This window comes from Phascolarctos cinereus, unplaced genomic scaffold (assembly GCF_003287225.1).
Source record: "Phascolarctos cinereus isolate Bilbo 61053 unplaced genomic scaffold, phaCin_HiC Scaffold_2;HRSCAF=192, whole genome shotgun sequence".
Classification (NCBI taxonomy): Eukaryota; Metazoa; Chordata; class Mammalia; order Diprotodontia; family Phascolarctidae; genus Phascolarctos; species Phascolarctos cinereus.
Window position 1 is genome coordinate 102,584,873 of NW_027555625.1, and position 24,370 is coordinate 102,609,242.

Genomic DNA, 24,370 nt, shown 5'->3' on the forward strand with positions numbered 1-24,370 from the left:
CTGGAGAAGATAGAAAAAACAATATAATTATTTCCTGCTTTCCACTTCCTAAAAAGTTGAATAGATTGGGGTGGGACTCAGATTTCTGACTGATTTTGTTAAGAAGGTGGGTCTTTTGAAGTAAAGACTGATTAAAATAGCAAGCCAGGGGCAGCTACGTGGCAAAGTAGAGAGAGATTCAGCCTTAGAGTCAGGAGGACCTGAGTTCAAATCCAGCCTCAGACACTTGAAATTTACTAGCTGTGTGACCCAGGTCACTTATCCCCAGTTGCTTCACCAAAAAAAAAAGATAGTAAGCCAGCAGCCAAGTACATACATCTTCCTAGCTTTTATGTGTAGAATGGGAGGATTTTAAGTGTTAGCAGAACATTTGGGACTGTGAATTCTGTGAAAGTAATTGTTGACATATGGTTTCCCTCCTCAAAAAGGACCAATAGAAGTTGGTCACCTTCATCTTAATCTCTTACCAGCTTTTGAAGGGAACTGAATATCTAGGCAAGTTGCCTGACTTCCCTGGACCTCAGTTTCCTCATCTTTAAAAAGAGGGGGTTAGGCTAAATGAGCCTCCCTTCTGAAAGCTCTAAATCTATGAGCATACAATCAAGAAGTGTCTTTTTTATTTTAAAAAAATGCCGTTTTCAGGAGAAGAAAAGATTGACCAATTTTTATACTTGATTTAGTTTTATCTTGATTCCTTCCCTCTCTCTAGCTTAGCCAAAATAAGGCATGTAAATAACATTACTAAACTAAATTTAAAACACACACACACACACACACACACACACACACACACACACACACACACATAAAAACTAGATTTTAAAAAGCTTTTTGAAGATTTGTATACAAGATGTAAGTCTGTCCCTGTACGGTTTCCTCTAGTAAGAATATAAGCTCCCTGGAAACAGAAGAACATGTCTTTTTTAGCTCCTTAGAACACTTAGCAGAGCATATTCTCTAACAAAAGCTGTAAATAAATAGCTATGATTAGGGTGGCACCTGCTATTACTCATGTCCCAATATTGCTTGATCCTCTTGCCTGTTTTCATGGCTCTACCTTGGCTATGCTTCTTCAGTAGTGATGCCTTATGCTAGTCATTCAGTAAAAGATGGAGATAGAGACAAAAGGGATGGCTTGATGAAAATAGCATAGAATTGTAGATCGGTAATTTGGGGAATGGAAAGGAAAGACAAAAAGCTTGGTTTCAGTAGTAGAAAGAGCTATGGATATGGAATAAGAAAACCTGTCTTCAGATTTACCAGTTGTATGACCGTGAGCATCTTATTTAATTTTTCTAGGTCTCAGTTTCCTTACCTGTAAAATTAGAGAGGAAGGTTAGATCACCTCAGAGGCTCCTTTGGGTTCTAAATCTGTTTTTCCTAAGATTGCATTTTTATGTTTACCTTTGCTGTATCATGTATGGACTAAAGATGGTACATTTGATTTATGTGCCCTTTTCAAAATGTGTCAGTCTGAAGGGGAGTCAGTGATTTTGAATTGAGAGTGACATGGTAGCCAGAGAAAATAGAACAGAATGATTTTTTTAAATGAATGGTAAAATACCAGTTAGGGCAGCTAGGCAGTACCCTGGATAGAGTACCAGGCCTGGAGTCAGGAAGACTTCTCTTCCTGAGTTTGAACCTGGCTTCAGGCACTTACTAACTGTATGACCCTGGGCAAGTCTCTTAACCTTCTTTGCCTCAGTTTCCTCATCTGTAAAATGAGTTGGAGAAGAAAATAGCAAACCACTCCAGTATCTTTGCCAAGAAAACCCCAAATGGGGTCACAAAGAATCAGACATGACTGAAAAACAACTCAACATTCAGTCAAAATACTAGTCAATTTCCTAATGTTATGACTTAGTCAACACTTTTGGCCCCAGTCGCAGAAGTCTTTCTGCCTTGTTAGGCTAAGATTAAAATTGTGTCGTCTACCTCTATCTTGGTCCATCTGTTTGGAGAAATAAAATTAGTGTTGGCTTGTTGAAGCAGGAAACGATATTGCTTTTTCATAATTCTTTGTTCCTCTTGGAAACTGCATGTTCAAAGAAAATGTGATTGAGCAGGAATGATAAAAATGGGCTTCTCAGCCTTTTGCGGTTTGCATTATATGTATCTTGATATTACCCTGTGTGCACAGTATGATATAGATGGATGGGAAAGGAAGGAATATAATGATGATTAAATTTAGGTGAAACAGACTCCACAAAGCACTGGAAAAAAGAACATAGGAATTTCTGTACTAGGTCACACCCCTGGTCTACTGGGCCTAAAACTGCATTGTCAACAAAGGCCCCAAAGATGTGTTTCAGTTGCTGCAGATATCTCCCTCATCTATAAGTTGCTTAGTTCTCTCCATTATGCATTTGAAATGCCTTCTATCCATCTCCTCCGTCTGTTTGCATTACCACTACCCTATTTTAGACCCTCATTACCTCTAATCTGGGCCATTATAATATTTTCTGCTCCCTCAATCTTCACACCACTGCCCTAATACACAGTTCTGATCATATCACTAACCCTGCCTCCTCGAACCTTTCAGTGGCTCCCCATTAGCTACTGAATAAAATATAATCTCCTTCACCAAAATTCAGGGTCCCCCAAGTCTGACCCTAGCCTACCTTTCTGGACTTCCTTATGTTCTAAAGATTATCGTTGTAGAGATGGAAGAGACTTCATAGGTTATTTAGGTCAACCCCTTCACTTTGCACATCAGGAAACTTAGGCCCATAGGTGAAGTAACTTGCCCAATGTTACACAAGCAGTAAGCTCAGAGATGGAATCTGATCCTGGTTCCTATGACTGCAAAGCCAATTTTTTCCTCCATTGTACCACACTACTCCCTCCCCTTCAGTAAATCTGTTTTCCAGCTAAATAGTACCATTTGCTGTCCTTCCTGTCCTCTTCCAATGCCATTTACTCTATCTTTCAGTTTTAAAAGATTCCCCCTACCATCTGTTTGTTGAATTTCTTTTCTTTCCAACTGCAGCTGAAGTGCCACTCCATCTACTTTGATACCCCCATCCGCGTAGATAGACAAATAGTTATTGAATTGAATCGAATTCCTTCCTTCTTGAATGCTGATCTTTCCTAGGCACAGAATCAATTCATAGTTTGTATTTTAGTCATTTGTCTCCTCTCTTTTCTAGACTGCAAATTCTTTAAGTATAGGGACTACATTTTTACCACAGCATATAGATTTCTTTAATTCTGAAATCACTAGGCAATGAGTTTTTAACCTTCCCTTACCAAGCTATCTTATTTCTCAACACCATGTGGAAAGTGCAGATTAACCTTCAGACTATTAAAGCAAATTTCTGACATGTTCATTTGGGACAGTTCACCTAGAAAAGACAACCCTGTCTGTCCATCTTTATAACTGGTTACGAATTAAATAGGCCCTTCAGGAGAAAAGGCTATCCTCTGTTAAGTGGTAAACAGCTCTTACAGAACCTATGAGACAGTATATGGAAAGTACTTTGCTAAATCTAAAGCCCTATAGAAAGCCAGTTAGGATGCTGACACATGCCTGGAGCCCAGAGGAGTGTGTGATATTCACAGAATAGAATTTTAGAGCTGTAGAGCCTTAGTGGTCACCTAGTATAATGCTCTCACCTTACAGATAAGGAGACTGTGACTTAAAAAAACTAAAGTCATTTGTACCAGGCCACTGAACTAGAACTAGTTGAAGAAACAAAAATAGAACAAACCTTCCAATTCTTCATTCAGTGAGCTTCTTACTGTACCATGTTGTTCTTTTCCTAATCTCCCTATTCCATAAGCTGCCTAGTCTACCATCAGATACTTTTACTCCTACATACCTAGAAACTGTGTTATTATCTGAGATTGCCAATCACCTGTGCATCTTTGATGGCAGCAATCAGGCCGAGACATTTTGGAGAGGAAGAAGGTCAATCTGAAAGTTTTCCACGTGATTCTTTTAGACTAACACAAAGGTTTAATGTCATGCAGAAAAGACAGTGGCCAGTGATTATGTGAGTTATTTTGGCCAGGAGTGAAAACAGACTCAGGTGGGAAAACGCCTTAATGTGTCTTAGCCAACCATATGGGACATCTCAGCCATTGCAGAGAGGTGTTAGGACAGTAGGTTGGTTAAGGAGCACTTGCTGAGGGTGTAACATGGTCTGTTTTCCTCTATCACCAGGTGGCACCAAATAGCTGAAACAAATCACGGCAGGAGTTTTTCTGTTACTTTCATTTCAAGTTGGGTTTGGCAGAGTTGCCCGTGTTTGTCCAAACAAGTTTGCTATTAGCTCTGAGTTTAAATAGTTCTTTTAGGATATGTGGGTTTGGAGTCTCCTTTGTTTGTTCTTGACCATTGGGAAATGTGGCGTCATGGAGATGGAATATCCTTGAGTTCAATTGGTACATACAAATTGATGCACGTACCTACCAGACTCAGGAGGGAGTCAGGAAAGCTAAAACTGAGGCCCTATCACTAACTACCAGTGTGAATTTACATGTATTTTCACCTTTCTAGGTTTCAGGTTCCTGGTGCATAAAATGATGGGGGTTGGAATAAGACATCTCTACTATTCCTTTGACCTCTAAAAATACTGACTTGGTTTAAAATTGACTTATCAATAAAACTAGAAAGTTGGATTTCATTTAAAATTGATTCTCTCTGTACATCTACAGTTCAGGGCTCTGACTCTCCCCTGCCAATAAGCTGAGAAAAGACTGGAACCAGGCATTGAGCTTCTCTGACACATTTGCAAGGAGGGAGGCCTAGATCTCGTGATGTCCTTCACTAGGGCTGTTGTGAAGAACTGTGTTAGTGTCAGCAATGTGCCGGGAGGATGTGTGGGAGAGTACTTTAAACACAAAAAGACAAGGAGCCACATGTCTCTTGAATAGAAAGAAGCTGGGTGTGCTTGTCACCAATTATGTGTAATAAATTTAGGTACAAATCTTCTTTTTAAGTATAATTGCTTTACTGGGGAAACCTGGCTATGGTGGACACCAAATATGGTGTGATATGTCTAAATATGAAATAATTTGCATTGTTTTATTTTTGGTAAGAAAGAAGAAAGCTGGATCTTTTTCACATGCATGGCTTGTTGCTTTTTGATTTATTTTCTTGTTTTTAGGAGAAAAATAGCTATCATTCATATAATGCTTTAAGGTTTTCAAAGCACTTTACAAATATTTTCATTTTGTCCTCACAACACTGGGAGGAGGTAGGTGCTATTATTAGCCCTATTTTACAGATGAGGAAACTGAGGTGGATAGAAGTTAAGTGACTTGCCCAGAGTCACAGAGCTAGCAAGAGTCCAGAACTGAACACAATTAGACTGCAAGTCCCATTTCTATTCATTGTCCCACCTATCTGAAATGGTTAATTCCTTTCACAGTAACTGGAAGGAAGAAGGATGGTTGATAAAACCCATGGCATGTGGAAGTGGTTGTTTTGTTGTTTGCTGTCAGTATGGTATAGTAGAAAAAAGTACTGAACTAGGCATCGTGGGGACCCAGGTTGAAGTGTCACTTCTGACTCTGAGACCTTGAGCAAGTCACTTCTCTTATCTTGGTTTCAGTTTCCTCATCAATGGAATGACCAAGTAAGGGGGTGGTACAAAGTGATCTCTTAAGTTCCCTCGTAGCCCTAAATCTTTGGTTCCCATTTGGTACATAAAGAAGCTGTGATATAGATGAGTTGAGGGACTGAGTTGCATCCTAAAATCACTGGTAGAAAGGGACAAGGACCCACGTCTCTTTACTCCCAGGATAATGCTATTTCCCCACTCAACTTTGATGCATTTTCACTAAATGAGAATCCAGGTAAATTCTCAGTAACAGTGTCAGGCAATCAGCTTTTCTAATAAAAGGAACAAAAAAAGTTCTTATTCTTTTACCTCGCAGGAAAAAAGGAGCAGTTTTCTTCTTTTGAGAGAGTTGATATGACATAGTGGATAGAAAGTAAGCCTTAGGTCTAGAAAGACCTTGTGGCACAGTGAAGAGAACACTGGAACTGGAATAAGAGAGTCCTGAGTTCAAATTTCAGAAACATCCTGGCTGTATGACCCTGAGCAAGTCACTTTTAACTTCTGTGTGCCTCAGTTTCTTCAACTGTAAAATGGGGATAACAATAGTACTTACCTCTCAGGTTGTTGTGATGATCAAATGAAATAGTAATCATAAGCACTTAGCATAGTACCTGGCACCTAGTAGATGCTTAATAACTGCAAGTTCCCGTCCCTTCTCTTGTGACCCTAGGCAAGTGCCCTAGATGGGTCTCTAAAACTACAAATTGTAGAGAATATAGTGACCTGCATTAACAGAGGACACATCTTTATGGGAGTTCCCTAGACCAGTGTAATCACAGGGCCAGTCCCTATCTCTTTCTTCTTGTGATCATGTTGAACAACATATGTAGTACCCATGAAAGCTACTCATTTAGAATATTCACCAACATTTGGTATTGTTCCATTATTTTATCCCAAGACCCCATTCTTTGATAACCATTACCTCAATGAGAATGCTGATTGTGCCTGGATCTCTGTTATGAAATTCAAGGTGTGTGGGAAATCCAACAGATTATAATGCTGTTTACATATGAGTACTAATTGATTGAGGAAGGTAGCCTTACTCAAAACAAATTATTGGCTTTGATATTAGAAAGGATAGTGTGGTAAAAGAACGGTGAACTGGATGTCTCAACTCCGCTATTAACTAGCTGTCTTTGGGCAAATCATTTAACTTCTGGAGGCTTCCATTTCTTTGCCTGTTAAATGTGGAAGGTCTATCTGAGAGGTTTCATTGTGACTTAGACATTTCTTGTTTTCTCTGTGAAAAGCTAAATATACGTTGTTTTCCTCACAGACCTTTGTAAGAAGAAGCTGATGCCTAAGGGCGGTTGAGAAGGTTCAATATGACGACCACAGTAGCCACAGACTATGACAACATTGAGATCCAACAACAGTACAGCGATGTCAACAACCGCTGGGACGTGGATGACTGGGACAACGAAAACAGCTCAGCAAGGCTGTTTGAGCGCTCTCGCATCAAGGCTCTAGCAGGTAACACATCTCAATATCTATAATCATAAAAGCCCAGCGTAAGAAGGGAATTGGAGGTCGGTTGGTACGGCCTTCTAGCCTGTGCAGTGATCTTTATAGTTTTTCAGACAGGTGCATATTCTGATTTTTCTTAAGCACTTTGACTAAGAGGGAACTTAAAACCTCACTAAACAGCACATTCTGTTTTGGGGAAGCTTTAATGATCACTTGTAACCTCTTAACTGACAAAAACCAAAACAGTGAGATATGATTGAAGATGTGTTCTCACTACTGCTGAGGTTGGAAAAGTCAATTATCACCTGGACGTATAAGTGTGTTTGTATGTGAGTATGTGTAATATTTCAAGAATCCATGTTTCATTAGTTTCCGTTAACATAGATTGCAATTCCCGAGGGCTTTAGATAGCTTATGTGGAAATTCGTCCCTTGGTAAAAAGCTTCTCCTGGGAATAAGCTTTGTTGGGTTTTTTTTTTTTTTTGCTGATCCTATGCTTGAAACCCTTCCAGCTTGGTAGAGTCTTTTAGACCTTGTGTTCTGTTCACTTGGCCTTTGAGAACCGAAGGACACCTCCATGCTGCAAGGAAGCATTGATGAGTTGGTTGCCAGTGAAGGATACATACTCACATGTATATATGTATAATGTGAGTAAATCTGACTGCCTGTATCAGAAGATATTATGAAGAAGAGTTCAAGGTCGCTGTTGCCCATTAATATAGCTACCACCCAGGCATTTTATATGATATATAATACTTGACAATTGTAAAGATATCCCCTTTAACCCCAACTTAGATATTTATTTTTATAATTTTATTGTAAGAATTCATATTATTTTCCTATCTATTATGAATTACATTATAATATGTTATAAATCTTATCTTCTTATAAGTTTAACTTGGATAAAATAATATATTAAAGTACTTTGAAAATCAGGAAGTGCAATGTAAATACTAGCTATTATTATTCAAGTAAACTCTGTGCAAAATTCTCATAATTATTTGAAGATTTTAAGTTAATATTATACTTTGTGTTCATTGAACACAAAATTAAATGTAAACTAGTGTTTGATGTAACTGTAAAATTAAATGTAAACCAAGTTAGAATTTATCTTGAAATTGATGGTGTTTATATTTATAAGCTTTTTTTTTCACTTTGAGAAGTCAAAATGAAATAAGAATGATGTCACATATTTTTGGTATAAAAAGAGAAGGATTTTGGTTTTCTCATGGAATCCTTAATTGTAATGTGTGTGTTATAGTCTTGGTTTAAACAGGTAAGTTTATTGTTAACAATGAAAACATACTTCCTGTATTTTGTACAGATCTCAGCATGTTATACTGGAACTTGACCTTGAGAATGTTGGGTTTTAATGGTAGTGAATGAATGGACTTTCCTTGTTCATTTATGTACTATCAGAGAGTGACCCATTAATCAAAAACCTGGCACTACATTTTGTGACTACTCCCTTAATCATGAGCCCTTAGTGGTGAATTATGATCCTGGATCTGTCTTTTGAAGGACTCAGACCTTTATACCTTTTTGAAATATTTATTAAATCATTCTGACAAATCTAGTTAATGATGCCCTATCCACCATTTTCTTGAACTTGTTAATCTCCATTAGCCAAAGCAAAATCCCATTTCCTTTTCAAAGTATAATTTTACCAATCTGTAGGGCAGAAAGAAGGGTCTTAGTAGTCCAGCCTTCTACCTCTAAAGGGATTTCCATAATCTCTCCTCAAATCCCAGAGATTCCTTAGCTGCCTCTAGAAATTTAATATATTTTCTTGATGTATAGCCTAATAATGGTGTTGACAATTGCAATATCTTGCTGAGTTCATGGTGAAAATGAAATGATTCTAAGATCTTGAATGGCCAGTGTCTTTAGAAGGTGGAATACTGTATTCTCCAGTCTAACAGAAATTCATTTCAACCCAGCATATATTTACTAAGCACTTACTATGTGCAAGGCATTATTCTAGGAACTGGAAATGAAATGAAGAAAAATTAGGAGGTCTTCCATTTGAGCTTACCATCTAATAGGGAGGATAAAATATGTATGGCACAAGGCAGACTATGATAATAACAAAAGACAGGGCTAGACAAAGTATTGTGAGAAATTTAAGAAAAGAGATATCGGGGGATTTTCGTGGGAAAGGTGGCATTAGAGTCAGATCTTGAATTAAGGGATTTGACAAGTTGGAGATAGGGATGCGAGAGGTCCTTTCCAGTCATGAGAGAAAGTATGCACAAAAACTGGAGAAAGAAACTGTGGGAACATATATTCCAGTTTAACTGGAATATGGAGTACCATGAAGTAAAGCTAGAAAAGTCAATTGGACCACATCTCAGAAGGCCTTGAATGCTAGGTTAAGGAGTGAATACTTAAGTTAGTGGGCATTAAATATTTTTCAGTAGAGAGGTGATGAAATCCCAAGAGTACATTCAGAAGATTATTACACAAGGAATTGTAATTATACCATGAGAAGATGAAGGCTCTTGATTCCATGATATTTTGAAAATACTGTCAGTGAATTAAAGAGAAGACACAAAATAATCCAAAATTTCTAAATCTCTTCAACATAGTTGATAATTTTGCCTGACTGGTCTCTGGGACTGTTCTTTGAGTCCTGTGGACTTGTGCTGAATATGAGAAATGACTAAGAGCAGGTCCATATAAGGTCTTAAGTTGTTTGGTTCAGGATTTTTAAGAAGAAAAATAAGAATTATTTGGGATTAAAGAAGAAATAGAGAGTCCTTCCATCTAGCCTGGATAAGTTCTATATAAGAAATAATTTCATGTATTATAAATCATCTAAAGAATCAGCTTAGAGATTGGGCTATTCAGTTTGGCAGGGAAGATAGAACCCTGGACTTCAAGTCAAGATATGGTTTCAATTCCCACTCTTGGCATTAGTTGTATGAACATAAGCAAATCGAGATAACAGTACCTGTAGTACAGCTCCCCCCCCCCGACTTGTGGAATGAATGCATGAAGCATTTGTTAAGTGCTTACTGTATGTGAAAAACTGTGCTAAACTGGGTATATAAGATGCTCCTTCATCTAAAGGAGTTCACATTCTAATGTGCCCTATGCCAATGAAATCAAAGATTGAACTTCCTCTTCCCCCTCAAAAGAAGAAAAAATTTACTATAATCATTATGTTGAAAAGCTGAAAATGTTCCCTGGACACTAGGACTGTTTTCTGTGGAAGAAAAGAATGGTTACTTCCTATTTCAGTCCAGAAGTAAAATATCTGTTATTGGTAGCCCCTCTGTTTCCAGGACAAGAGCTAAAGAGTAGAATCTCTAGTTAGATAGGCAGAAATGAACATTCCTTGCTATCTTATATACTTGTATAACAAGGCCTTCTACCGTATAGTAGCAAAATTGGTTTCTATTGATTTTTCCCCCCTGTTTCCCTGGCTCCTTTATTATTATTATTATTATTATTATTATTTAGAAATTGTTTTTAGTGTAGTGGGATTTTGGTAACTCAAAGAGAAGGTGGCTTCTCTGTAATTGTGTAGAAAACCCCCCCAATATTTTTAAAGTCAGAAATTAGTCCTAGATCAATTGTGAAAGGCCATTTTTGTGGTCATAAATGCAGTTAGACACTATTAGCTGCTTAGAAACTTTTGAGCTTGAAAAGTAATCACTTTGATTCCTATCTCTGCCAACTCACTCAAGTAGCCAGAAACATAAGTCTTAAGATTCTAAGTGGGGGACAGGAGAGAGGGTGGGGGTGGGGTGAGGAGTTCAAGGTCAGCATACTCTCTGTTTCATAATTTCCCAATAGGATATTAAATAGTGGAATTTCCTCAAAGTGGGGAAAAATTTCATCTGATACATACTGTTCTTGAATGCTAAGGACTAAATACTGGGTAAGATAAGACCCACAGCATTGTAGAGATCTTTTTCTAACTAAAACTAATGCAGGACTTGGGGGGGGGTTGGAGAAGGGAGGGGAAAGAAACACTGAAGTTAAGTGTGTTTGAGTAGCAGAGAGATTATGTCATGTTCATTCAACCTTGAGGCAATATGCTGCTAAGTCATTTTGATGCATTCTGTAAATGATTTCCCGCACCCCGTGGTAGCATGGCCACATTCCTGACCTCTGAACAAAATGCCACAGTTGTGTGGGACATACTGTGTTGGGGAAAGCAGCTTAGAACGCATTGAGCTATTTGCTTATTAGAACTTCATTTGGAAAGAAAAGTATATAGAACTTTGATCTCTTAAGACGTGTCAAGAGCAAAAGTTGCCTATGTAAATGATGTCTTTTTATGAATGTGAACTGTTTTCCTTCCAGAGGTTAACACAGTACAATGGAAAAAGTACTGGGTGTCAAGGTTCAAATCCAGGGTCTGTACTTACTACTTTATGGGACTGGATGTAGTCTGACTGGATAATATCCAGGGTCCTCCCCAGCTTTGAAATCCTATGATCCTATTTCCTGGGTTCAAATTCTAACTTTATTTCTTATTACTAGTCTTACCCTGGCTAAGTCATTTAATTTCTCTGAGCTTCATTTCCCTAAGTTTGTAAATGAGAAAGTGGGACTAGATGATATTTAAGGGATCTTCTTACTCGAAATCCTCTGGAGTTATTTGGCTGAAAAGGACATGTGTGAAATGGTCCACAGAGTTTCAAAAGCTTTTTTAGAAAATATTTAACTTGATTCAAATTGATTGTTTTAAGGGAATTTGCATTCATAGCTGAATAGCTCATTTTATGTTCAAAATTCTAGGTGGAATATTTATTTTCCCCAGAAGAGAGAGGTTTTAGGAGGGAGAATGTTAGTGGAGGAATTGGGATAACAAAATTCACTATAATTTAAAACAGAAGATGACTCTGGGAGTTGTTGGTTATCAATATTTATGAGCTCTCATTTTGTGCTGGAGTACTCTTCTAGGCTATAGGGAGCGGCAAAGGCAATTGTAGACATGATGCCTGACCTTGAGGAGCTTATAATGTTATAGGGAAGTTAAGAAAGACTGTACTGCCAAGAGAAAACTACCTAAGAATACTTAAAATGGTGTGCTGTCAGAGACAGACGTAGGCCCTGGTCCAACTCTGCCACTACTGACCTGTTTGCCTAGGTATCCCACATCACTTTTCTGGGCCTCAAAATAAAGGGATTGGACTAGGCCTGGCTGGTTTCTGAAGCCTCTTCATGATCTGATTTTCTAATTGTAATATTTATAATATGAATGTAAGTAGTAGAGCTTTGGAGCTGGCACATCTGGATTCAAATACTGGCCCTGCTGTTTATCTGTCTGACTGCTGGCAATCTGGTTAACTTCTGTGGGCCTCAGTTTCTACTACTGTAAAACTGCATATGAAAATAAATGTTTTATCTCTATGTAGATAGATTAGGTAAAAAGATAGACTTTACATGAAATGCCAGAATGAAATGCACAGACAAAATATATTGAACTTGTCAGACAAAGTTCTAAAGCAAATGAAAATAAGAAATATGTATTTAAACATGTGCACACATACAACTTAGCATTCCTTTGAAGATGACCATTTAGATCAGTATTCTAAAACAATATTTAATAAATTAGTGCAGAGATTTCATTTATATATCTGGATTCTTTGAAAATATATTTTTCCTAGAGTCAAAATGAAAGTTCTAAAAAGCTGCGGAAGCAGATCTAAAGATTTTGTCATATGCCAGTTAAACCTCTACATATATTTTAAGGAGTCACTAAATGGCTATTTTAACCATGTGAACATTTAAATTCTAATGAGTATCTAAAAAAAGGTCGCAGGATTTTTGTTGTTATTGTTTTTCCCTTTAGGCCCTGCCTTGAACATTGGATAAATAGCTTGCCTCTTGATGCTGATGAATCTGGGCTTTAAAAAAATAAGCATCTTTTCCCTCTCCTAGTTAGTCAGTTCAGTCAAATATCTAAGGCAACTGTGTGAAGAGGTTGAACTCTGCATATACTTGAAAGAGAACATTCTCTAAAACTGAAATTGGACATCTTTGCATGTTTTCAAGCAGGGAAATGACATGGATGAAAGTTTTTGCCTGCAAGGAACTGATAGTCTAATTGATTTATATAAGATCATCTAATCATTGCCTACATAATCAGTGTGAAAAAGATGACATTATAGATGTCCCAAGAGTCTTAGTGCAGTTTTAAACTTAAATAATATCTCAAGACTTCTTCTGTCCTTTTGCCCCAGCCCATGGCCTTCAATCTTAATCTCCTTAGTACATATCTGTTCTGAAGGGCCCATAATAAGTTAGATTTATATGGGGTGGGAGGTGGGGCTTAAAATGACAGAAAAGGATTTTTTCAAGAGGCATCTATGGGAAGTTGAGGGGTTAATGAGCTCTATCTTTGGATATATGGATTAAAATGAATTATAGATGAAGAAAATGGCTGCATAAATATGGCGAGAGTAAAGCTGGTGTGACTTTTGTCATACCTGTGGAAATATCTGCAGGCCCCTTAGATTTCTTGAGCCTGTATGTCAAACTGCCTTTTTAGTCATAAGATTGTGTCTGACCGGCTTAAAATGGAAAGAAAGGCCCCAAGAGACTCATTACTAGCAGCTTGAAGTTCCTTCTCTGTGTCGTTTCTTATTGAATAGCTCTGAAATTTTTCACGGGGCAATGATATTCACAAAAGTTAATTGATATCTGCCCTCTTCATCCTCCTTCTCTCCACCACCTACTCATCCTTCCATTTCCAACTCAGTTTGAACCTGTTAATAAAACCTCCCTTACTAGGTTGTTCCAGTCCACATACATGAAGTACTTTGCTCAACACCTTCAATATATTTTGTCTGTGCATTTCATTTTGGCATTTCATGTAAACGTCTATCTTTCTACCTATTTTATCTACACAGATATAGAAATAGATGGACACACACCAATATACATCTATATACACACCCATACAAGCACATATGTGTGTACATATATGTATGTGTAATTACCTGTATATATGTCTGTGCCGGAATTGTAGTTAGACTTGGGTTTGAATTCCACCTCTGATGCTTAATAACTATATGCTCATAGGTAGGTCACTTAACCATTCTGTGGCTCAGTTTCCTCAACTGTAACTTGAAGGAGTAGGATTGAATGACTTCTGAGGGCCCTTCCATCTTTAAAACTGTGATTCTCTGACATAAGTTGAGGTTGGAAACATATAATGGAACCAGATTTGGGAGACCTTGAATATCAGTTAAGAGGTTTATGTTTTGTTCAGTGGGCAGTGAGGAGACATCCAAAAAAAAATGGAGATGATAATACCAGTATTACTTAACTTTCAGTATGGTCATGAAACTCAAAAAGAAAACAATCTGTGTAAAACTGTTTTAGACTTTAAAGCGCTACATTAATGTCAATGACCATTAACTCTGAATCCCAGAATTGGGTTTTGAAGGGACCTCAATAGCCATCTGGTCTAATCCATAAACCAAAGTAGTCTCCACTATAACAAATCTGACACGTCATTGTACGGCCTCCGCCTGAAGGCCGCTAAGAAGTGGAAACCCACCACCTCTTGAGGCAACCTCTTCCACTTTGGGGCAGTGTTAATTTTTGGAAAGTATTTCCTGATTACAAGCCTTACTTGACTTCTTTAAAACTTTTTTTGGTCTGTTTTTTTGAGGCAATCGAGCTTAAGTGACTTGCCCGGAGTCCCACAGCTAGTAAATGTCTGAGGCCAGATTTGAACTCAGGTCCTCTTGACTCTAACGCCACCTACCTGCCCCGACTTCTTGAAAACTTCTACTCATTTCTCCTAGTTCTGCCCTCTTGCCCAAAAAGTCTAATCCAGGGGTGAGGAAACTGCAGCCTCAAGGCCAGGTCCTCAAGTGCTGTCCTTTGACTGAATCCATACCTGTGAAGTTTACATTCAGTTGAAGGATGGCACTTGAGGACCTAGAGGGTCACATATGGCCTCAAGGCTGCAGGTTCCCCACCTCTGGACTCTAATCCTTCTTCCAGTGACAGGCCCTCAAAGACAGTGCTGATGTTCCTTGAATCTTCTTTTCTCCAAGGTAAATAGGCCCATTTCCTTCAATGGATCCTAATACGTCATGAACTCAAGTCCTTTCACCCTCCTGGTTGCTGTCCTTAAGGTACTTTTCCTTGTCAGTGTCCTTCTTAAGCTGTAGTGTCCAGATTTTACCGCAGTACTCCAGGTGAGACATGAGGGCAGATTATAATGGAACTATCACCGTCCTGTTCCCTGTTAATACAGCCCAAGAGCACATTGGCTTTTTTAGCTGCCACGTCACACTGCTGATTCATTTTGAGATTGAAGTCCACTAAAACTAAAAATCTTTTTCAGAACTACTATAGATAATATAGATTTGCATTTAGTTAGCTTTCAATACTCATTCAGCAAAACTTTGTTGAGCTATGTGTAAGGCCATGTAATAGGTTCTCTGGGAAATGAAAAGATAAGACATGGCACTTCTCCAGGAAGGGGAAGGGGAAAGGAATAAGCATTTATATAGCACCTACAGCATGCTAGGTACTATGCTAAGTGCTTTACAAATATTATCACATTTAGTATTTAAGGAGATTTTGAATACAGTTGAGATAAGATAATAGGAATTTGAGAACTGGACGGCATCATGTGATTTGTAGCTCACAGGGAGCTACATCCTCTCAGCCTTGAGAGCAGTTTGAGACTGTCTTCATCTTTGATGCCAAAGGTAGAATTATTTATTAAAGAGTTACTAATGAGATACCATTGGTGTGAGAAGAAGAGGGACCTCAAGAACTGAGTCAGAAAAGTTTAGGGTTCCAGGAGCAATGGTTAAAAAGAGGGGAAAAAAAGATGAACTAAGAGGTGACAGAGGAAGGAAAGCTGTAGGAGAGCTGTCGGTCCCTATAGGCATTTTTCATAGCAGAAGACTTCAATTGAAGCTACCAGTTATGCGGGCCTCTTCAATTCCTTAGGGAAGTTCCAAGAAGAGGTGTGCTATCCTGCTTACTTCCTCTGCTGCTGTCTGTCTATTAACAGACATGATAACAATTTGCATGTTTCTTTACCCCAGTGTTTCTGGAAACCTGAATTTTTCCTTTAATCATAAAGCTTCTAGGAGTTAGTTATAGATCAGCATGCATTTAAATTAGGGCTCAGTGCTAACTCTCTGCTTAAATGTTAGGAATTTTCCTAGCTGAGGGCTTTGAGCTATTGTAATTGTACTCCTAATTTTTAATTTAACAACAATGTAGCATACCCTCTGGGGTTACTTTCCCATTTCCCATTCCCATAAGTTGTGTCCCAAGAAGGCAGCTGACTATTACCTTGCTTAAGATTCTAGGAGTTAAAAAAAAAAAGATTCTAGGAGTAATCCTGAGGAGTTAGGATTGGGTTAGAGATGGAAAATTTAAAGGAACTTTAAAGAATAAGTATTTTTGTAATTAAGCGTTTTGTAAACATGTGCAACACTTGCTTTGTTCATGCGTATGAACAAAGTTTGAAAAATATCGTGTTGTCCTCTTGGTTTAAAAGTCAAATGTATATATATGTGCGTGTATGTGTGTGTATATCTATCTATCTATATCTATATATAAAATTACTGTCTCCGTCCTCTTGCTATTTACTCCCTTTCTTTCCCCTCTTGGAGAACTGTAGTCTTCACAAGTAGCCAATTAGTATTCAAATATTCATGAACTTGGTCTTTGGGGTCTCATAAGACCCCATTTGATGTATTCTCCCAAATATTGATAAATGAGTTAATATCCCCCCCCAAATTAACCAATTAATATCAAGTAGCTTTTACAAAAGGATATTTACTGAGAAAATATAGCAAGGACAGAAGTACAGCAACATTCTCTGCCCCCCCCAGCTGCCCCAAACTCATAGGTACACTTTCCCCTCTATACAGCCATGTCCATCTCTCTTTTTATTAATTAATTTATTTTTAGTTTTCAACAATCACTTCCATAAGCGTTTGAGTTTAAATTTTTCTCCCTCTCCTTCCCCGCCTCCCTCCCCAAGAAGGCTTCCATGAAATCTGATATAGGCTCTACATATACATTCCTATTAAACATATTTTCATATTAGGCAGGTTGTAAGGAAGAATTAGAACCAAAAGGAGGAACCACAAGAAAGAGGAAACAAAACAAAACAGAAGGAAAAAAAAAGAGCAAATAGTATGCTTCGATCTGCATTCAAACTCCATAGTTCTTTCTCTGGATGTGGATAGCATTTTCCATCATGAGACTTTTGGAGATGTCTTAGATCCTTGCATTGCTGAAAGAGCTAAGTCTATCAAAGTAAGTCATCTCACAATGTGGTTGTTATTGTGTACAATGTTCTCCTGGTTCTGCTCACTTCACTCAGCATCAGTTCACACAAGTCTTTCTAGGTTTTTCTGAAGTCTGCTTGCTCATCATTTCTTATAGTACAATAATATTCCATTACATTCATATACCACAACTTGTTCAACCATTCCTTAATTGATGGGCATCCTCTCAATTTCTAATTCTTTGCCACCACAAAAAGAGCTGCTATGAATATTTTTGTGCATATTTTTCCCATTGTTATGATCTCTTTGGGATACAGCCCTAAAAGTGTTATTGCTGGGTCAATTTTATAATCCTGTGGGCATAGTTCCAAATTACTCTCCAAAATGGTTGGATCATTTCACAACTCCGTCAACAATGCATTAGTGTTCCATTTTTCCCACATTTTCTCCAACATTTATCATTTTCCTGTTTTGTCATGCATATTCATCTCTTAACTGGTATAGCTCCTGAATCTCCTGACTACTTTTCCACCTCCACCCCAGCAGCTTCTTATGCTGGAGACACCTGCCCCTCTGCAGACTCTTCATCTGGTTGGTGAGTTCCTCCTTGGAACTTTCATTTGAGAAACTACCCACACCACCAATGTTCACTTCCAAACCAGTTCAATTCCTGACTGTCTGGGTGATTTTTTTATTTTGTCCATTCTGGGTACCTTCCTCCTCCCCTTTTCAACTTCCTTTTATGCGTTGTTTTCTTCCAGCGGCATGCAAGCTCCTTAAGGGCAAGGACTATTTTTGCCTATGTTTATATTCCCAGCATTTAGCACAGTGCCTGGCAAATTGTAAGCATTTAATAAATGCTTTATCTAATTTAATCAATACTCCCTCTTGTTGCTGGGGAGAGTAGACTTAAACGTAGAATAGTTACCATAGGGGCAGCTAGGTGGCACAGTGGATAGAGCTTTTGCTTTGGAGTCAGGAGGAGCTGAGTTCAAATCCAGCTCAAATCTGGCCTCAGAGACTTCGTACTTATTAGCTGTGTGACCCTGGGCAAGTCACTTAACCCTAATTGTTTCATTAAAAAAAATAAGAATAGTTACCATAACATATCTTCTGCTAACATAGGGAGTGGTACTTCCTAGCACAGGAAATCATTTTCTCTCTTTCCATTGTCGCCACCAAGTTCATCTCTTTTTTTTTTCTTGCTTAGCACAGTTCCTGTACATAGTAAGCATTTCATAATATCTGTTGACTGATTGTAACAGGATCAGGCTGATGAAATCCCCAGAGATAAAGGGGGGTGCAGAGGAAGGGAAAGTACCCATAATAAGCCTATGACACCTTCCACAATAATACTCACAAGCACTTTCTTGAAGGCACGACCTTTGCTTTATATTCTGTTATTCACAGGACCTGATCTAGATGTCTACTCAAATGTAAGTAGAATAATTAATTCCTTTTCTTAATTGTTAAATGTGACAATTTTATAAAAATAAAGACCATTTTTTAAGATAAGGACCTGCAGAAGCCTAAACTAGTAACAGAATCTTGGGGCTTACTCTAGCTACAAAAGAGCACCAGCCTAGAGTCTCTGTGGCAATATCTTGCTATACTGCATTGTTAGCTCAATAGAGATGCTTTTGGAAGTTGGGGGCACTCAGCACAAATCAGTGGATCAAACAGCTTTCAAACAATGAATTCAGCCAGGCAATTTCCTCTTGCTGTGATAAAACACTTGTCTGTGAAGATTTTACTCTTTGGGGTTGTAAGAATGGTAACTTGGAGAATGGAGCCTCTTTGACGCCAGCTTTCCTAAGCTTCTCCCTTCCTTGCCTCTTCAAAGTTCAGATGTATGGAGCATGAAAGGCATCTGACAGAGGACGCTTCTGTGAAATGGAGGCTTTTACCCTTAGGTCACAGTTAAGCTTTCCTATTTGTTCTTGCTTCTGTGACCATGGGTGTATGCCAGAGAGTGGACTCATATATTTTATTGGTCCGTTGAAAATTTATAAACATAGGCAACAAATTTACCTTTGTGAATAGTGTATTGTAACTTTAGGAACATAGGATACTTTGTGTCTTGATTGATACAGAGGCCAAGTGTGGCTGGGAAGGAAAGATCCCACAATTGTGCCATTTGGCTTCCAGTATTTGGCCCTTTATTTAGCTAAAACACCAAAACCATTAATCAGTCCTCAAACTGCAAAAAAGGGATGTAGTGCTCCATCATTACCACTTTGAGTTGCTTTCTTGATTGAAAAAACAAAACAACTTTTCTTCCTTGGTCAAAAAACAGGTCTCTAAACTAAAATTATATGAAGACCCATTTATAAGTGGCTACCAGAAAGTATTTCTGACTGCACTGAAGTATGTTTTCTTCATAGCCAGAGGGAAAGAAAAAGATAATTCTTTGAGCTGATATTTCTGAGATAGTTTAATTTGGTGAAATATTTGCAAAGCACTCCCAAAAGTCATTCTTACATATGATAGTATAAAATTCTGTGCCTCCAATTGAAAGCTTTAGTTTAAAAGAAAAAAAGGGATTTTCTTCCTGCTCAGAACTAGAGAGAACCAATCTACATAAGTTTCTGTCCTAAACCCTCCAATATGAAATTTTCAGCACACTATACAAATAAGTACCTTCTTTGGGGGGGAAAAAAGATGCATCTGGGAGGAGGAAAGTTGGAGTATGGCTGCTTTTAAATAATGTAGAGGCATTCAAGACTGCCTTGAGAAATGGAGGCTGGATATGAAAGATGGCTACAGGATTCACTTGATACTAAAAAGAAACTTAAAACCTCCAGCACTGAATTAGCAGGTGTATCTGTATTTCCTTCATTGTCAACTTAATCAGATGTAATCTTTAGAACTGCTGAGAAAGCCTTTTGAATTTTAAGACTCTCATACTTCTGTACCCATATGGCACTGTACTTTTAATTCCTAATTCACATTTTCCTCATAATGATTCTGTGAAGTAGATTCTGCAAATAAAATTAGCTAAATTTTACAGAAACAGAGGCATAGAGAAGGTGACACTTCCCTCTTACTCTATGTTGAATTTGAATAATGGAAATGTTTTTGGTGTTTTCAGGACTTGGGAAAAGGGGACACGGTAAGAGAACAGCACTTCTAAGATGAAGTGGTAATTCCCACCCTCACCACCAATCATCTCCCCTTTATTGATGAAAATAATAATTGTCCTCATTGGTTCCCATACCTTTTGAATGACGAAATTACCAGTAAAGTAAGTAATAACATTATTAGCCACTCTGCTTTTAACAGAGAGAAGCAGATGTAGGGATAACTAAAGTGCTCCATAACAGATAAATCATTACTTTTAAAGTCTGGCCCCTTCCTACCTTTCCATTTTTCTTGTATCTAACTCTCCATGTACTCTGCAATCCAGTGACACTGGCCTCCTTACTGTTCTTCTTACAAGGTACTCTGAGCATTTTCAGTGGCTGTCTCTCCATTCCTGAAAAGTTCTTCCTGCTCATTTCTGACTGCCAGCCTTCCTCCCTGGCTTCCTTCAAATCCCAGCTAACATCTCACTTTCTGCAAGAAGCCTCTCCCATTCCTTAATTTTAGTGCCTTCTCTCTCCAGCTGCTCCGAGTTTATCCTATATACTTGTTTGTATGTAGTTTTTGCATGTTGTGTCTCTCATTAGACTGAGCTCCCTTAGGATAAGGACCACTTTTTGCCTTTCTTTGTATTCCCAGCACTTAGCATAGTGCCTCACCCATAGTAGGTATTTAATAAATGCTAGTTGAAGTTAACTCTGTGTTAAGCTTATGGCTTCTTTCTCAAACTCCTCATTTATTTCCTTTTCCTGTCTAGGTGGTCCATACCAGAGATGTCAAACATGTGGCCCATGGACCACATGTAGCCCAACACTCTGTACTGTGGCCCAAATCAGATTAAAATGTAATTGGACAATATTTAACACAATAAATAAAAAATATATAATATTAATGTGTGGTTTGCCAAGTCAGTACGTGGCCTACAGGGATCCTTATGCATGATTTAGTATTTCTCTCTCCACCTCCCCCCACCCCATTTCATTGAGTTTGACTTCATTGGTCTGTACGATATACTAATTACAAAATAACATCTGTTTCTGTCCTCATTGATTATTCCTCCCCAAATGCTTTCTAAACCATGCTTTCTCTCTGGATCCTGGATTTCTTCACATGAGTATATCTTTTTACTATACAATGAAATAAATACTGACAGACAGACAAACAGATAATTATCATCTTTCTGGCAACAATCTTGTCCAACTTGGCTAGGCTAGTTCCCAGCCAGCAGAGACTTGTTATGTCAGCTGTTACAACTTGGTAGTACCTGATGGAGTCTATATTATTTTTTAAGTTATTAATATTTTAGAGTTCCATATCATATGTCCTCTATAGAACTCAAAGGAATTCAACTCTGGAAACACAGTATTCTTTGCCTATATAAGTTACTGAATCTTTTCATAAGTATCCAAGGCATGTTAGAGAACCTAAAGATTTAATATGATGAAACAGATTTATTAGTGAATGGACTTTGAGAACTGATAGAACTTAAAGTATGGTCCAGGGACCCCCAAAGGTCACCCCTTTTCAGGGAGTCCACAAGATCAAAATTATTTCCATAATAATAAGATGTTTTAATTTCTAATATGGTAAATATTGGTAGATATAACACAAACAAAAGCTCTTTGGAAGAAAGTCCTTAATAGTTTTTAAGAATATATAGGAATCTGGAGACCAAATGTTTGAGAACCTTGACTTGCACGTGAATTGAATTGGTCATCTAGTCTTTGCTTCCATACTTCCAATGAGAAAAAAGTCACTATTTCCAAAGACAACTATTCTATCTTCGGATAGTGAGGACCTTTCGAAAGTTATTCAAACTGATTAGATAACTAGCATTTCCTCATTCATGCTTTATTGGAGGTTGCCCACAAAGAAAGAGGAAACAAGTTTCTTCTTCATTAGATCCCACTCTAAAGCATTTCTTGACTTCTTCCTCTTTCACATTCTCTGCTTCTATCCCTCTGGCCTTCCATAATCTCAGTGTTCCCTTCTCTTTCATTTGTTCCTTTCTCCTGCTGGAAGTATAGAGTGTTTTGGAGGAACTTCTCTAACTGGAATTGAATAGGAGGAAGTGTGTCCCTGTCTCTCTCCTTCTTAATGAACTGTTCAAGACAGTTGTCACCCTTCATCTTTAGCAACAATCTTTTTTTCTTACCAGTTTTTTAGTAGTGTTTTAGAAGCAGGAGGCCACCAGGGGAAGCAATAGAGGGAAGTCACAGAATCTTTCAGTTTAAAGGGTTGCTAAAGGCCATATAGATCTGACTAAAAATTCCTGTAGGATGTACCTGAAATATCACCCCCTTTCTACTCAAGGAACCTCAGAGATAGAGAACTACTACTTCCCAGGGCACCATATTCCACTTTCAGACAGCTCTAATTCTTAGGATGCTTTCTCTTATATAAAGCCTGAACTGGCCTTTCTGCAACTTCTACCTATTTACTTCTGGGGCCAAGCAGAATGACGCCCATTCCTCTTCTTCTTGATACCCCTTGGTACTTGAAGTTAGCTATTTTATCCTTCCTATGTTTTCTCTTTGTCTGCCATTTGCTTGACCTTCCTCTGGACTGGCTTACCAACATGTATACCAAAATGTAGTGCCTAGAAACGAGTGCTATAGTCTAGATGTGGTCTGACCAGAGCAGAGTATAAAAGAATTATTTTCTTTCTAATTATATATGTTGTACCTAAAATCGAATTAGCTTTTGGTTTTTGCTTCCTCTCCTCCCCCCCAAAATTTACCTTATATATATTTTGGGGGGGGAGTGTAATGTGTAACTGGCTTGACTAGCTGGCCTTTGCAATCCCTTCCAACTCAGAGATTCTGTGATAATAAAACCTCCTGTCAGTTTCAAATGACCTCCAGGTTTGTTATTGTTGTTGTTTTTTAACTCAAACCTTTTCTTAGTGCACTTCTTGATCAGAAGACACCAGTGTGTCTGCAGTCACCCTGAAACATAAATAATTCAATGAAAAGCCTCAAGATTTGCTTCCTAGGGAATCTTATCAGAAAGTTCACTGTTTTTGTTTCTAAAATGGAGTTGAGATCCTAGAGCATTGATGTTATCTTCAGGGGCAAGGACTGGCCAGGTAAGCCACTGCTAGGGGAAAAAATAACCTATCATTGGGGAGAACTGCCATCCCATCCCAAGAAGTGACAAGGTTACATACCACTCCTTTGAGAGCCGGAGCATCCTCAACTTCTTCATCTGTTTCCAAGTTGGTATAAAACGTCCCTCTGCTCTAGAGGATTTCAGACAAAGTTGTGTATGGATGCTGTCTATATAACTATTTGGTGATCTCTTCTTACATTAAGTCTATGATCTTGGTTCTCAAGGATGCAGGAGAGGCAGGAGACAGAGGACACATGAAGCAGACATCACAACATTGCCTGAAATCCTCTGCCACCACAGGAATATTTTTTTCCTCATTCAAATAAAACAAGGCAGATATATTTCCTATGACTTTGGGTAAAGGGGCTTTGTTTTTGTTTCCAAAGAACTTGTTAAATCAAGATATATCTGTATTTGGTTAGTGTCACATCACTTTCCCCATAGATTTCACTTTTCTGCATTCTTTCACTTCTTGTCTCTCCTTATTATCTTTTCACTTCTCTTTCCATGATTCCATAAGCCATGTGTCAAACCATAGTGACACCTTGAATGTCTGTGTAGGAGGTCTTCGGAAGCCAAGGGGCAGAAAGAGCCAGGTAGCCAAATCTGAGGTTAGTGTGCAAGATCCAAGGCTCTGAAGGTAGAGGGTCCGTACCCCTAAAAAGAAAAAGGGAACTGTTTCAGGTGCTAAGAGTCCTGGGATAGCTCTCTTTCTGACTTGCTGAGCATCATATATAGGAAGACAAGCCTTCATCTTTAGAATCCTGTTTTCTCCAAGTAAATTTTACTTGAATCTTCTAAAAAGGAATTTCTCTACTCCATTCCTGAAAAGAAGACATTTATTTTAGTGCTTGTCTTTATCTGCCACCTATAATTTTGGGAGCTTTTTGACAAAGTAAGAAAGGATAG

General features: G+C 38.2%; 1 protein-coding gene across 3 annotated transcripts in view; it reads left to right on the forward strand.

Annotated features, from left to right (window-relative positions):
* The window catches only part of SPTBN1 (spectrin beta, non-erythrocytic 1), a 273,410-nt gene that overhangs the window by 62,580 nt on the left and 186,460 nt on the right, over positions 1-24,370 (forward strand). For all 3 annotated transcript variants that reach the window (XM_020996260.2, XM_020996262.2, XM_020996261.2), the window contains exon 2: positions 6,844-7,040. In XM_020996260.2, the coding sequence (XP_020851919.1) occupies positions 6,893-7,040 (148 nt within the window). In that variant the 5' untranslated portion in view covers positions 6,844-6,892. The remainder of the gene's footprint in view (positions 1-6,843; positions 7,041-24,370) is intronic.